Source organism: Hydractinia symbiolongicarpus, chromosome 12, assembly GCF_029227915.1.
Source record: "Hydractinia symbiolongicarpus strain clone_291-10 chromosome 12, HSymV2.1, whole genome shotgun sequence".
Classification (NCBI taxonomy): Eukaryota; Metazoa; Cnidaria; class Hydrozoa; order Anthoathecata; family Hydractiniidae; genus Hydractinia; species Hydractinia symbiolongicarpus.
Window position 1 is genome coordinate 6,586,114 of NC_079886.1, and position 16,707 is coordinate 6,602,820.

General features: G+C 33.8%; 1 protein-coding gene across 1 annotated transcript; it reads right to left on the reverse strand.

Annotated features, from left to right (window-relative positions):
- Window positions 1–33: 33 nt before the first annotated feature.
- On the reverse strand, window positions 34–3,656 carry LOC130622223 (very-long-chain 3-oxoacyl-CoA reductase-like). The gene has a single exon (XM_057437662.1). It carries the CDS (start codon window positions 2,688–2,690, stop codon window positions 1,794–1,796), a length of 897 nt encoding a protein of 298 aa, XP_057293645.1. The 5' UTR covers window positions 2,691–3,656; the 3' UTR covers window positions 34–1,793.
- Between the last annotated feature and the right edge of the window lie 13,051 nt (window positions 3,657–16,707).

The following is a 16,707-nucleotide window of genomic DNA, read 5'->3' on the forward strand; positions in this document are numbered from 1 at the left end:
TATGATTTTTTATTATCGACGTCCAATGTTCCAATTTTCTATTAAGATAAGTTTTAAAATAGCTGTTATCCAAAAGTTTAAAAGGCTCAGGTACCAACAAGAGATCAGACAGTAAAGAAATATGAAGACCGCATTAAAGAAAAACAATACCTTTAAAATATCAGAAGTACAATTAGTTGCAAGTCCTGTGTTTTGTAATTCAAAACTTAATACATTTGTAAAACATTATTTGTACTGTACTGAACTATAATAGAAAATATAAAAAAATATTTTTTTAAAAAAAAAATTCCTAACTAATTTGAATTTAAGAAATCAATAATGTCAAAGCTAATAAAAAGGAATATTTTTTCGGTTTTTCTGAAAAAAATATATAAACTTATTTTAAAAAAAAACTTTATAATATGTATCATAAGCAAGACTTTTGTATAAAAAGACAAAGTTCTGTTAAGCAAATGTCAGTCAAAACTAAACATTTCTGTGTATACTGTTCTCAACAACTGTCTTTTAATAGTTTCACCTTTCTCCCTCTTCCTCTGTGTTAACATTAAAGTGAAATACCTTCTAGAGTCTCCAGATTAAGATAGAGGGGGGCAGGTTGTTTTATTAACTGGTACTTTTAGTGTTTGTATTATTATTATTTATAGTATTCTATGTGTTATAGCTTTATGTTAAATGTAAGATATTTCTTAACAATCTATGATTAAAAATGAAGCTTGAACTTTCTAAAACTATTTATGTAATATTTTTTATGTAAGTTTTTGTGGAATATATCAGTAGTGTCGTTTTTCCAATATGAATCTTGCAGCAAAATTTATTCACAAACATAGCATTTAGGAAAAGAGGTCTTAGCTTACTTCTTATTAAAGGAAATTGAAAATTATGATGATAACAAAACAAAAACACTGCTAAACCTAAGTCAGCATTGCTGGGTGTTTTAAAACAAAATTAAAAACCACTGATAGCAGACAACTAATCTTTTTCAAAGTATGAAAATGTAAAAATCCTTATTTTTATATTAAAAAATTCTACATGTGCCTGTCTTCTTAGGAAGCCATGTCTATTATGCAGTTTACGCGAACAGATGCAAGAAATATTAATTCAAACCAGTAATAATGCTGGAAGGCACAAGCCACAAGACTAAGTGCTACGAATCAAACTTTTCACTTTTACTTTTAAAAAAATTCCACTAGAGCTAGGATTTAAAAAATTATGAAATATGTCAATGTTGCAAAATTTTTTAAAAAAAACATGTTGTCAGCCTCTTATTTTTTAAATTTAGGCATATTAAAAAATATGTAATTTAAATTTTAATTATATTAAGACAAAAGCAGTTTTGCATACCAGTATAAATAACGAAACTTAACAAAATGCTAGATATTTAACAAACACCTCAAACATTTGTGACTGTCCAGGGGATTTGATAAAATTATATTAGCCTTATTAATGTTATAGTATTAATATTAGCACTACTACTGTATGTTAACATCATGTAAAATGCTTTTGCACATGCAAAATTATAAAGTGAATTACCTTTCTAGAACAATTTTAAATCATCATTTGAAATAAGCTTTAACGTAGTTATAAAGTAAATCAATACAAATCCCTCAGGTGTGCAACTTTATATCACATAAACAAGAACAGGAAGCTTTGGAAAATTATAAACATCCTGCAAAGGTATGGTTTATCTATAAAAAAAATTAAAATGTGCATTTTTTAATTGAGAAGTATTTAATCTTTATCTAATGTTTGTTTAGTCAGAACTCTCCTTTGTTCCTGTAATTCATCAACATGATTTATTGTTTCTTCTGTGTTTTTTTAGAACGCTTACGAATTGCATATGTTATAATAAATTGTGGAAGATAACAAAGTAATAAAGCTTGTAACTCGTGCAAAAAATAGCCACATGTGACTTCCGTAATACCAATCGTGCGAATAGCTGAATGAACAAAATCTTCGGCAGAAGGAATCCAGAAACTGATTTTCCTCATGGACATGTTTGTTGCAACAAACGCTGGGGCTACCAATTGATGGAAAATTTGCCCGGAATACTCCAATTGCAAAGATTTCACAAATTTTCTCATAAAGTTTTTTGAAGGGCCATAAATATTTACATATGGTGCATCAAGATACATCAATGAAGATGCCAAGTGAATTATGGCCCCACGTCCACGCCTTGTCATTCCTTTTAAAACAATGTTTGTCATGCGAACATCAGAAAATATGTTGCATTGTAAAATAGCAACAGCACTTTCCATGTCACATTCATGAAAAGCAGTCAGACTTCGGCCTGCCATAGCAACATTATTAACTAAAATTCCAATATCCAAATCATTAACTACATTTTCAATTCTTTCGTAACCGCTGGTTTTGGTAAAATCAAATTGTAGAATTTTGGTTTTAACTTGAAAATCATTTTCTATTTCCAAAGCCACATTTTTTAGCTTAGTTTCTGTTCTGCTTATCAACACAATATTGAAACGTTTCTTTGCCAGCTGTCTTGCATATTCCTTTCCAATGCCATCAGTTGCTCCTGTCACAACAGCCCATTCACCAAACTGTTGCAGATCACATGTAAACCCAATCTTTGTTAGGAAATAACATCTAAACATTTGCCACATAAAAAAGACAAACTTTAGCCCAATGACAATGCATGTCACAAAACCAAGCACTTCAATAATTGGCATACTCATTATTTGTTAAACCTAAAAAATATACCATAGCTATTGGATTAGGTAGACAATTTTTTAAAAACACAGATTTCGATTGTTTAGAATTGTTAGTACGAAACGATTGGAAGTTGTACATAGTAGACAAAATTTTCCCTGACAAAAAAGGAATTGTACAAACTGTAATGGTGAGAAATTGTAACGGGCAACGTTACTATTTCAAAATTAGTTTTACTTGTTGAAAAAGGATTCTCCACTTTCCTTAATTCTAATTTATATTGATTGTATGTAGTATTTCATGTTTCGAGATACACAAAGACATCTCAAGGGGAGCCATAATGTTTATGCCATGTGTAGGCAACACATGGATGAAGCATTGTGCTCTTCTTTGTGGTGCCTCGCAAGATGATTAATTAAATCTAATAGTCTTGTTTTCCTTTGGACTATCGTCTCATTGTTGTTCATGTTAAAATCGCATATAAGTTTTTTTATTTCAGTGTTGTATCGTTAGTGTTATGTTGTATGCTTTCTGTGCATATCGTTTTTTCTTATTTTTTAGTTCTATGTGTTTTTATTTGAATTTCCACGCCCGAAGGCGTAGGAAATTCTTTAAAACCGTTGTTTTCTTCTTTCGGAGCATTTTTTGAGAAAAAATTGACCCTGGGATTTCACATATAACTCGTATAACTGACTAAGTAACCCTGTCCCATCTGGTCAATTGCAACGTCACAGATTTAAACTTCGTACCCAAGCTCCCTAAGTACTGGGAAGTCATCTAAATGACCTTTCAGGCCAAAATTGGTATTTGTTTTCGACCAAAATTAGTCCAAAAATTAAACTACTTTACTTTCGACAAAATTTGGCACAGTTACCAAAAAAAGTATGCTGAAAATGAGTGACATCAAAATTTTGTTTTTTGCCACCTTAAATGTCATTTTAGGCCAAAATTGGTCCAAAAATTAAAACTACTTTATTTTCGACAAAATTTGGCACAGTTAACAAAAAAGTATGCTGAAAATGATGATGACATCAAAATTTGGTCTTTTGCCACCTTAAATGTCATTTTAGGCCAAAATTGGTCCAAAAATTAAAACTACTTTATTTTCGACAAAATTTGGCACAGTTAACAAAAAAAGTATGCTGAAAATGATGGTGACATCAAAATTGGGTCTTTTGCCACCTTAAATGTCATTTTAGGCCAAAATTGGTCCAAAAATTAAAACTAATTCATTTTCGACAAAAATTGGCACAGTTAATAAAAAAGTATACTGAACATGATTGTCACATCAAAATTTTGATTTTTTGTCAACTAAATGCTGTTTAAGGCTTTCAACCATGAATGATAGGCTGTATTTTTTGTTAGCAATTTCTTTTAAAATGTCAGTTTATTATGACACATTTATTTTTGTTTGCGTTTGTTGTAAGATATAATGTCACTTGTGTGCTTTATCTTCAAAGCTTCATGAACCAAACCTCTTCAAATGTTTGGCACGATAACACAACGAATTAGCAGGTTGTCATCAAATATTTTGGTAGTGAGCGGAAATTCTTAGAGCCCCCAGGGCTTCTTGTTTTATTTTTATTCTACTTGGTTCTCTTTTTTACAAGTTTCTGTGTTTTTAGTTCTTGTTTTTAAAATTGTCCGTTATTTTGTATTTATTTAGCCTATGTCCGTGTGAACTTGGAGTGAATCAACTGTGTTGTTTTTTTGTTTTATGTTTAGATCACTCAACCATAATACACAGTTTTTTAATGCACATTTTTAGTGAAACACCCATATTTTAAAATCAATTATCTTTTAACAGTAGTTTATAAAATAGAAAACCATACCAAGACATTTTCTCTCCTCTTAAAATTTTTGTGTTCTGAAATTACACTTGTCCTATTTTGAAGCTTAGACTATTTGAGAAAAAAAAACAAGGCCCAGCCCTGGAACTATATATTTCCAAAGGGGAGCAGGGTTGCAATTGGTCAGTATTATCAAAACAATGTAAAAAACAGTAAAATGTTGCAGTGATGTGTGCAAAACATTAAGGTTTTTTTTAATATTATCTGGGTAATTTACCTGAGATTGTTCTTTTTTGACTAAAAGTAGGAACAATAATGAAATTTTTTGAAATAAAAAAAACTTTTTCATGCTGTGGTAAGTGTACATCCGGGTGGGCGGCTGACAATAAAGAGGTACAGCTTCCTTTAACCTAAGAGGTTATGATTGATGTAGCAGTAATATTTCGGTTCAGAGCAACTTTAGGCTGTTAACAAAAGATTTTTGTGGGTTTTTTTATCAGCATTATAGGCAATTAGGAGAGTTGTTTTCAACTGATAAACACTGACCAAAACCTGAAAAAAACTAAACCTATCTACGTGTGTGGGGTTTACAGGCCACCTGGAGGTAGTAATTTGCAGAGTACCGAAAACCTGTGTACTCATTTTAAACAGTGTTTTAATAAACTCCTAAAAGAAAAAGAAGTTTTTATCTTAGGAGATTTTAACTGTAACATGCTTTTAGAATATACTCTTTCCTCCAAAATAAAGGAATTATGCTCCACTCTTTTCCTAAAACAACAAATTACGGAGCCAACTTGTGTTACCAAAAATAGTAGCACTCTTATAGACTTGATACCTTTTAACAGTTCTTGTATTTTACTTACTAACTATGCCTCTTCGAAACAAAATTTTTATAGTATTTTTAGCTTTTACTTTCATTTATTTTTGTACAGGTCCTGCATTGATACCAGATATGTATATATTCTGACATAATCAACCTGTGTAAAAATATGAATAATAATAATAATAATAATAATAATAATAATAATAATAATAATAATAATAATAATAATAATAATAATAATAATAATAATAATAATAATAATAATAATAATTTTTAGTGGGCTCCTATCGGGACCAAAAGTGTCGAAAAAATAATTAGTTCACTGAAACTTAATAAAGGTATACAGGCTTGGTTGGAATTGGTTCACAACTGCTAAAAGCAGGTTCGTCAGGTTATCTACCTAAATGTTGAAAGACTAAAAGGCTCTTGTCTATCTTTAAAGTGGCAATAAAACAGATCCTAGCCTATCTCCATTTCGCCAATTCCTATGAAATTTTTTGAAAAATTAGTGGGTGTGTGTTTTTTCCGATTTTTTTCCTGGTTTATTTTACTCTTATCAGTCCCGTGAATGTTCTCAAGTGGTGTAAAAGTGCTAAATATATTAAATATATTAAAATAGATGTACGCGTGGGATGTGTAGCACGCATGTTGTTTTCTTCGTAGAATTCCCTGCCTCCTCTTTTGTATATTGATGACTTAAAATCTGTCATCAATTCAAAAAACCACCATCTATATGCAGATGGTGCAATAATAATTTCAACCCATAAAAACTTTGATCCCCCTGTCTTCCAGGTCGAGTTAAAACTTTTGCAAGTCGACCTTTGGCTGAATAATAACAAAATGACTATTAATACAGACAAAACTGAAACAATCTTTTTCGGCAACCACAGCCAGTTAAAAAAAGTTGAGAACAAAACTATCAACTATATGGGTATTCCTTTTAAGAAGAGCGAAAAAGTTTAATATCTTTTACATTTGATCAAAAATTGCAACGGGAAGAGCACATTAATATAACATCAATAGAAAAATACAATTAAATATTCTAAAATTAGAACCATTGCATCCTGTTTAACACCTCACACAAAAAACCTTTTAATTAATGCGCTTATCATGCCATATTTCAACTACTGTTCCTTGGATTAAAATGTGTTTGTACCTTTCTTAAGAAAGAGAGGGAATATTCACTGAATAATTTACTCAACAAAAACGATGCCATATTAGTTTTCAAAGCCATGAATCACATTGCTCCTGATTACATACGCTCAAAATTCCTTTTGGCAAAAAACTGTAATAATCATTGTCATAATCATCATTTATGGCGCTGTAGATTAGTGGTTATAGCTCTCATACTCTGTGCGGGAGACTGGGGTTCGATTCCTCATGACGGCGATTCAACATGGGCGAGTGAATGTTACCATAGCCCCGGGTCCCAAGCCATCATCATCATCATCATTCTCGGTTTAACGTCCGTTTTCCATGCTAGCATGGGTTGGACGGGGTATATTAATGACCCTCTTCCAATCTGATCTAGACTGTGTTAGATCTAAACTCAACTTCCTCTGTATCAGGTCTGTCCTTATAACCTCCTGCCAAGTCTTTCTCGGTCTGCCTCTGGGCTTTGCCCCAGGAACTATCAAGTCTCTACACTTTCTTACCCAATTATCCTCCTCCATTCTTTCCAAGTGCCCCAGCCAGTTCAATCTTCTTATCTGGATAACATCTTTAATTCTACGGAGACTTAGCCTGCTTCTTAGATCATCTGAACTCTTTCTGTCTCTAAGACTGGCGTTACACATCCACCTAACCATTCTCATATCATTCCTTTCTAAACGGTCAAGATCTTCCTGCTTCACTGCCCATGTCTCACTACCGTACAACATAACACTTCTTACACAGGCCTCATACAACCTACCTTTTACCTCAATTGGCAGGACTCTGCTAGTCAACAAAGGAAGTAACTCTCTGAACTTTTTCCAAGCAGAACCTATCCTGCAAGTAACACTTCTACCAATACCCCTTCACTGCCCAACATATCACCTAAGTAACAGAAGTTCTCAACTATCTCTAACGAGCCACTGTTGTAAATCATTAAAGCTGGAAATACTTCATTCTCTATAATCTCACCTTTGCAACGCTTGCATACAAACTGTATGTCAGCTCTTAACCTTCCACTAATACTACTGCACTTCTTATGTACCCAATTAGCCCTTTCTCTTCTAGTCCTTTCTTCCACTTCTCAAACTTTTTAACTAATTCTTCCATCAACTCTGCTATGAGAACCAAATCATCTGCATACAATAACTCCAACATGTGAGGGAAATTGGGGAGATAGCACATTATGTGGGCCGTTGGATGTTGCCGGGAGTTGTCTAGTAGAGCGCGGGCCCTTATTGGATCTGCGTAGCTCAAAAAGAGCATTAAATACTCCCTCGATAGTTGTGAGGCTAGCAATGTGAAATATGCACATCTATCTATCATCAAACAAGAGGAGCTTGTTTTGGAGAGGTTGATTCAACTTTTTTCAATAGATTACATAAAACTTGTATTCAGTTTCAAAATTAAAGAACTACTATCAATTAAAGAACTACTTTCAATTTTCAGACAAAATTTTTGTTCCATAGCCACAAGACTGCCATGCAATCTTTACTGATCTCAAGGAAGGATGTTTTCTCATTGTTTTTGTAATTTTACTACTTTTAAATATTTGTTTTTTTGGCAGATAACAGAGGGGGAGGTTTCAACTTTAATCACCCATATAAAAAGATGATAAAAAAGACGAAAATCATTTGTCAACAACCACTTGATTAGTCTGGTAAGAGCTGGCATCTAGGATACCCAGATCAGAGACCAGTGTATGAAATTTTCCCGGATGTGGAAGGTCATAAGCTAGTGATCTAGCCAATGTTAATTTTAATACTTGTTTTGTTGATTCATAGTCACCCACTCTTAGACAAATATATAATATTGTTAAACTGATAATACTAAATTGTAGAAGAACTACTTTGTTCATCACTAACATACTGCCTGGCAGTGAGTGGGATAAGATAATACCAATTTGTAAAAACCAGGGATTGTGCACATATGCTAGGTCAAATTTGAACTTTGTTGCATATAAGTTAGGGACATAATTTGTATAGAATAACCTATTCATTCAGAATACAAGGCACTGGCATTCAGGGAAGACCACTAAACATTGGAACATGTAATCAATTTTATATATACTTTGATTGACGTGACAAATCATAAAAGGGTCTTACTTACTTATGTTAACTTTTGAAGTTGTAGCTTCACGCCTGTCGTGGACGATCGACTTCAATCACTTCTTCCTGAGGATGAGGATTAGATCGAACTACAGTGACTATATTGTTTTCTGAGGCTTCATTTGTCTCGGGGATCGGAGGTTCATTTATGAAAGAGTTTTGAGAAACTTGTTGAGAGCTGCTTTAAACTTTAAAACTGGACATGAAGTGATGCTTCTTAAAGACTTGGGCAGGGCGTTGAAGGTTCTTGAAGCTTGATAACGGAAGCTGTTGTGTAGTTTAGCGAAGATTGTGGAATTGTTCAGCATCGATAATAGTTGAAAAAGACGCCCTTTTCTTTGTGTTGCATGGGTTTGCATGGATGGGTGAAGGTTTGGGACAATGCGTTCAGCTATTTTCCAACTGTATATGGCTTGATAGCATTCACGTCGCCGTTGTAACGAGTACAATTTGAGCTGTTTTAGTGCGTTGTTGTAAGTCATTCTGTATACACAGTTGATCTTTTTCAGGTAGCTCCATTGCAGAGCTTCTAGTACCTTGATTTGTCCTTTACTAGCAGGAGACCAGAGTTGAGAGGAGTACTCGAGTCTAGGGATGACAAGGGATTTCCATAGTGGTAGGAGAACTTCTGATGATCGCGATCAAAGGACTCAAAGAATCCAGCTTGTAAGTTGTTTTGTAATTTCTACGATATTTATATGTGATTTGAAGGTAGCATCATCTGTCATTAGTATTCCAAGATCTTTGGTTTGTGTTTTTGGTTGGATTTGTGTTGATGCTGTTGTTTTTTACTTTGACTTTGACTTCAGATCTAGGTCTTTTCCGTACTGCAGGAGTTCAAACTTTGTATTGTTTAACATCATGTTGTTTTGTTTACTCCATTCGTAGACTGAGTTTAAGACTGCTTGCATTTTTTAAACGTCACTTTCAGAGCTAACCTTCATTGTAAGTCTTGTATCATCTGCAAAGCTTGAGAGTGATGCGTCCTTTACAAAAAGATCAATATCCCCCATAAGGATCAAGAAGATGAGCGGTCCAAGCACACTTCCTTGTGGTACACCAGAGATGACTTTTGTGGTGCGTGAGTGGTGACCGTTTACTGAGACGTACTGGGTTCTGTTTTTTAGGAAGGACTTCAGCCATTTGAGTAGTTTGCCTTTGATACCTAAGTTTTCTATCTTTTTAAGGGCTATGTCTATATCGACCTTGTCAAATGCTATTGCGAAATCCAGGTATACAACATCAGTGTTTGAGTTGTTGCAGAGTATTTGTAGAATGCTGTCAAAATGGTCAAGAAGTTGGCTCAGACATGACCGTTTAACACGAAAACCATGTTAGGAGCTGTTGAAGAGGTTATTTTCTTCCATGAATGACACAATTTGATTTCGGACAACCTTTTCAAAGACCTTTATGATGTGGGAAGTTAGGGCAATTGGGCAGTAGTTTTCAGCTTTAGTTTTGCTTCCACTCTTGTGTTTTGGGGTTATTATAGCACTGGTTAGTGTGTCTGGAATGGTTCTTTCTTCAAATGATTTCGTCCAAATCAGCTTGAGTGGGGTGGCTATGACGTTTTTGCACTTTTTCAGTAGGATTAATGGGAAGCCATCAGGACCAGAGGAGGAGTTTGCTGAGAGTTCATTGATTGCCTTAATGAAGTGTGTTTCATCGAATATCACGCTTTGTAGTGAGGGTTTGCTTGGACTTTGGTTTTGTTTGTTTGTGTACTGTTTTGGTGTGCTGAACATCTTGCAGTACTGTGTCAGTGGTGTTAAGTAACAATAATGACTTACTTTGATTGTCTCACTTGATTACTCAGCGGTATCACAAACACAACCAGCAGGAACACATCAACACAACTTGATCCGTAACACAACAACACAACTGGATATCAACACAACTGCACAACCACTTGAGGCCCCACCAAGAACATTCACTATTGTTTACAGTCTATATTATGGAGACAACATAATAATATCAACAATCTCCCTTCTCCTTCTTCAATTAGTTTTTGATGGACTAATTTCTTCATTTATTCTTTCTATTTTTGATATTCCCTTTTTCATATTAATACATTCTGTAGAGCCATCTTTATGGCGAACATTCCAAAAATCTTTATATTTTCCTCCCTGAGCCTTTCCAACTTTTCCAGCTCTTGAAATTACTTCAACTTCTTTTAATTGCAAATCTTCATTTGTTGCAATGCGTATTTTCATCTTTGGTTTTAATTTAACAACATCGTTTTCAGCATCATCATTTTTATTGTTAGCATTGACATTCCTTTGTTCGCTTACATCTTTATTGTGTTCCACATTTTCTAATTTGCTTACTTCATCAATAGGATTTATACTATCAAAGTCATTATCATTTCTCCTCACTTCTTCTTCTTCAATAGTATTTTCAGTATCTTCAAAGTATACATTGTCCTCTTCTAGTGTAACAGCATCTACTGTAAACTTTTAGGTACATCTGAAGAACTTGTGCAGTGTGGGGTGTTGGGTTTTTATATATATACAACCATTAATAATCAAGACCTGGGTAGGGCCCAGTTCTTTTACAGGCAAGTGAGACTAGTGTCCCTGGCAACCTTTAAGATCAGGTCTATAGGTAGAAACCACCCCCACTTGCCAGGTTCTACCTGATATTTTCAATGACTAAGGTAAACCTAATATATACTAACCAAAATGCTAAAGAACTGTATTTCTGTCACCACAATTAACACAAGCAAAACTTGCAGTTTAGCTCCATTTGAAAATTAAGAGAACTTCAAAACTTTTACTTCAAACTTGATAGATTTTGCTATCGTGTATCATTCAAAAGGTGACATTTTTACGAATAATACAATTGCAGGACCCCACGTTCAGCAGTTTTCCCTGACTAGGCAATTTTCCCTGGATTAATAGATTCAGTACTTCAAACTTATTGTATGGTTAGCTATCTAGAAACTTTAAATTATAATTCACATCATATTCTGATGACCTTAGAAGATGGAGAGGGGGGAGCAGGAATATTATGTACAGTAAAAAAGGGGTTGCCAAGACCAAACTCAGCATAACAAAACATTGTTCCAAAATACTTGGGTTAAAACCTTTATTTTTAATTGTAGAGAAGCTTGTTGTTGGGAACAACAACAAGGGCAATCTTAAAATTACAATTCAATAATGGGGCAATAAACTTTAAACATGTCATGTCAACCAGGGGATGGGAGATTCTGGTTAGCTTCTTTTGTTCTTTTTGTTTCTCTGCTCTCTGCATGCATCTTGCGCAATTATCTCGCCATTTTGAATTGCATCAGTATTCGAGCAAATTGGGAACGACTTCATTTAGCACCGGGCTAAGTGGTCCCGACACACGACGTACAACATAACTAGTACCCTTCATACTTTATCGATATTAAAAGTCCGACAGACGTTCAGTCATACTTCTCCACAACCAAATGGACCCGACAAATGAAACCGCATTATCCGACATCCTCTCTATATAACAAATACATATTTTTTCTGTCAATAATCCATAACCAACGTAATATCGCATAATACTGCATAATACTGCATAATACCTTCATAATTCATAAAAAATACATAAATTTTCTGTCGATGGCCATACCAACGTAATATCGCATAATACTGCATAATACCTTCATAATACTCTCTGTCGCTACATAACAAATACATATTTTTTCTGTTAATAATCCATAACCAACGTAATATCGCATAATACTGCATAATACTGCATAATACCTTCATAATTCATAAAAAATACATAAATTTTCTGTCGATGGCCATACCAACGTAATATCGCATAATACTGCATAATACCTTCATAATACTCTCTGTCGTTACATAAAAAATACATATTTTTTCTGTCGATGGCCATATCAACGTAATATCGCATAATACTGCATAATACTGCATAATACCTTCATAATTCATAAAAAATACATAAATTTTCTGTCGATGGCCATACCAACGTAATATCGCATAATACTGCATAATACTGCATAATACCTTCATAATTCAAAAAAAGTACATAAATTTTCTGTCGATGGCCATACCAACGTAATATCGCATAATACTGCATAATGCCTTCATAATACTCTCTATCGTTCCATAAAAAATACATATTTTTTCTGTCGATGGCCATACCAACGTAATATCGCATAATACTGCATAATACTGCATAATACCTTCATAATTCATAAAAAATACATAAATTTTCTGTCGATGGCCATACCAACGTAATATCGCATAATACTGCATAATACCTTCATAATACTCTCTGTCGTTACATAAAAAATACATATTTTTTCTGTCGATGGCCATACCAACGTAATATCGCATAATACTGCATAATACTGCATAATACCTTCATAATTCATAAAAAAAACATAAATTTTCTGTCGATGGCCATACCAACGTAATATCGCATAATACTGCATAATACCTTCATAATAATGTCTGTCGCTTCATAAAAAATACATAAATTTTCTGTCGATGGCCATACCAACGTAATATCGCATAATACTGCATAATACCTTCATAATACTCTCTGTCGTTACATAAAAAATACATATTTTTTCTGTCGATGGCCATACCAACGTAATATCGCATAATACTGCATAATACTGCATAATACTGCATAATACCTTCATAATTCATAAAAAAAAACATAAATTTTCTGTCGATGGCCATACCAACGTAATATCGCATAATACTGCATAATACCTTCATAATAATGTCTGTCGCTTCATAAAAACTACATATTTTTTCTGTCGATGGCCATAACCAACGTAATATTCCAGAATATTTCGCATAACTGCCATTTACGGAAAGCTGTTTTTATAAAGTAGACAAAGTTTGAGGTTGGATACACATCCATACACAAACAGAGAAGGTATTATGCAGTATTATGCAGTATTATGCGATATTACGTTGGTATGACCATCGACAGAAAAAATTTGTATTTTTTATGTAACGACAGAGAGTATTATGAAGGTATTATGCAGTATTATGCGATATTACGTTGGTATGGCCATCGACAGAAAATTTTTGTATTTTTTATGTAACGACAGAGAGTATTATGAAGGTATTATGCAGTATTATGCGATATTACGTTGGTATGGCCATCGACAGAAGAAATATGTATTTTTTATGGAACGATAGAGAGTATTATGAAGGCATTATGCAGTATTATGCTATTATTATTATTATTATGCTCTTTTCACTCGAGTAGCTGTTGTAGCAAGACATACATACGCAAGATATACATACGCATCATGAATCAAAACGATCCTTTGAATTTGTTTCAGTTGCACGACAATGAGAACGGTAAGTTAAAAAAAGAAAATTGTTCTTACTAACTGATGAGAATACCTAAACAAAGGTATGGCCCACTATCACGAGGAGTTATTGATTAGTCCGTGCTAGGACGGGGCCGAAAACTCCAATGACGGTAGAAATCAACTGATGATCTCATTATTCAGTTAGTTTTTTAAGAACGAAACACAAATTGCCAATATCAACACTTATATATTGGTAGATAACCAGAGCAAACTACAACAACATGTTCGCTCTAACAAACTTAAACTAAACCAATTTGATTGTTCAATGTACGATGGGGAAAGCGAGAGGGAATAACACACTGATTTTCACACATAGCGACAGAGAGTATTATGAAGGTATTATGCAGTATTATGCGATATTACGTTGGTATGGCCATCGACAGAAAATTTATGTGTTTTTTATGAATTATGAAGGTATTATGCAGTATTATGCAGTATTATGCGATATTACGTTGGTTATGGATTATTGACAGAAAAAATATGTATTTGTTATGTAGCGACAGAGAGTATTATGAAGGTATTATGCAGTATTATGCGATATTACGTTGGTATGACCATCGACAGAAAAAATATGTATTTGTTATATAGAGAGGATGTCGGATAATGCGGTTTCATTTGTCGGGTCCATTTGGTTGGAGAAGTATGACTGAACGTCTGTCGGCTTTTTATGTCGATAAAGTATGAAGGTATTAGTTATGTTGTACGTCGTGAGTCGGGACCACTTAGCCCGGTGCTAAATGAAGTCGTTGCCAGCAAATTAGATCCCATGGCTAGAAAACGTCCAGACGTGGTTGGAACAAGCTTTAAAATAGTAAACTTCGTGTTTCATCTGCTCACATGTGTGAGAGACAGCTTTTTTTTATAACACGAGTTCACACTTTCGTTAAACTGTATTGATAATTGCAAAAAAAGAGTGAATTGTTAGGTAGCTAGAGCTATTATCAAATAGGAAAGTTTTGGACCATCGTTAAGGAGCAATGATTTACATTTCGCGTTTATATTTCATGTGGTTTAGCTAGCCTCACTAAATTTCAAGGGGCTACACTATTCATTGTTCTAGGAAGGGTGCCGTAGCTTATTGATTATAACTCTTGCACTTTGTGCGTGACACTCAGATTCGTTGACAGCAATCCAATATGGGCGATTGAATATTACCGTTACCCCTCCTGCTGGTTGTTACCAAGCCATCCATATGTAAGGGAAATTAGTTGAGATGGCACACTGTGTGTTGGATGTTGCAGTGAGTTGTCTGGTACAGTGCAGTGCAGACCCTAATTGCATAGCTCAAAATGAGCATTAAATACTCTGAAACTCCCTATTTATGCCATGGCCCTCCCGAAATAATACACCTTCACGGTTTAAGCTGTTCACTCATTTTTTGTATTGAAAAAAGGAAGTAAACAGAGTGAATTTTATAAGGCTTTGACCATGGGCATTATGAATATTTCTCATTTTCTGATGAAATAAATAGTCTCACAACATGAAAATTTAGTATGTTATTAATTTAACGCTTACAGTACTGTGAAAAGGTTTGTTAATATTGTGGTTTGGGTTTATTTCATGTTACGCATGAACCATGGTAGCCCACAATGCGTATTTTTTTAACAATCGTGGAGCTCACGATCATGTTTCGTGGACTACACAAACAAAAATTAAACACTACACCGTGGCGTCCACGGTAGACAACTTCTATTGTAAAACTACAAAGACCGTACTAGTTTATCAATTAAATCAAAAACCGACGGCAAAATAAATTAACCCTTGTTGTTTTAATCCGTTTTCGTAAAGCTAGCTATATAATAGATTTTAATCGTTCGTGAATCAAAATGCGATGTAAAAAACATTTCTATCGCTGCTTTTCGTTTATAAACTTTTAAAATGCGATCTAAAAAAACATATCGCCGTTCTTCTTTCTTAAACTTTTAAAACGTGATCTACAACAGCATTCCTATCGCCGCTTTTCGTTCATAAACTTTTAAAATGCGGTCTTAAAAAACATTTCTATCACCGCTTTTTGTTTACAAACTTCTAAAATGTGATCTTAAAAATCATTTTTATCGCAGCTTTTTGTTTATAAACTTTTAAAATGCGCTCTTAAAAAACATTTCTATCGCCACTTTTCGTTTAGAAACTCTTAGAATGTGATCTTAAAAAACATTTCTATCGCCGCTTTTCGTTTAGAAACTCTTAGAATGTGATCTTAAAAAACATTTCTATCACTGCTTTTCGTTTAGAACCTTTTAAAATGCGATCTAAAAAAACATTTCTATCCCCGCTTTTCGTTTTTAAGCTTTTAAAATGTAATCTAAAAAAGCATTTCTCACAAAATTAAGACATGTAATTTGGTTAGTATACGCTAATTGGAGAACTGATAATCAATGTGTTAGGGAGTTGTTACTATTGCCAGTGACGGATTGAAGATACCGCTTTTCAAAGGTATACATGTACATATATATTTAAAAAATTCATGTTAAGGCTGAATAGCTAGCTAGCTGTTTAGTACAGGCTTCTCATTTTGGAAATATGTGCTTACATGATAAATCACGTACGCTAGACGACAACGTTACGTGATTGCATAGCGTACCTAATTTGCTCCAGGCAGGCGATTTTCAAAATAATGATTTCTTTGTTTATCAACCTTAGCCCTGGGAACTTTTTGCTTGAATTTTAGTTTTTAGAGTTTATGCCTCTCATTTTGCTGAGAAAAGCGCTAAGATGTGTATGTTAAATCAGTTGTATATTGAGTAGATTCACTATCGGTTAAAAAAGAAGAAAACTAACAATGAAAGGAACAATAAAAAGATTCCTAAAATTTAGATCTCAGAATTTTTG

Excerpts from the sequence above, each read along its gene's own strand:
- LOC130622223 (XM_057437662.1), bottom strand. The coding sequence starts at position 2,690 with ATGAGTATGCCAATTATTGAAGTGCTTGGTTTTGTGACATGCATTGTC.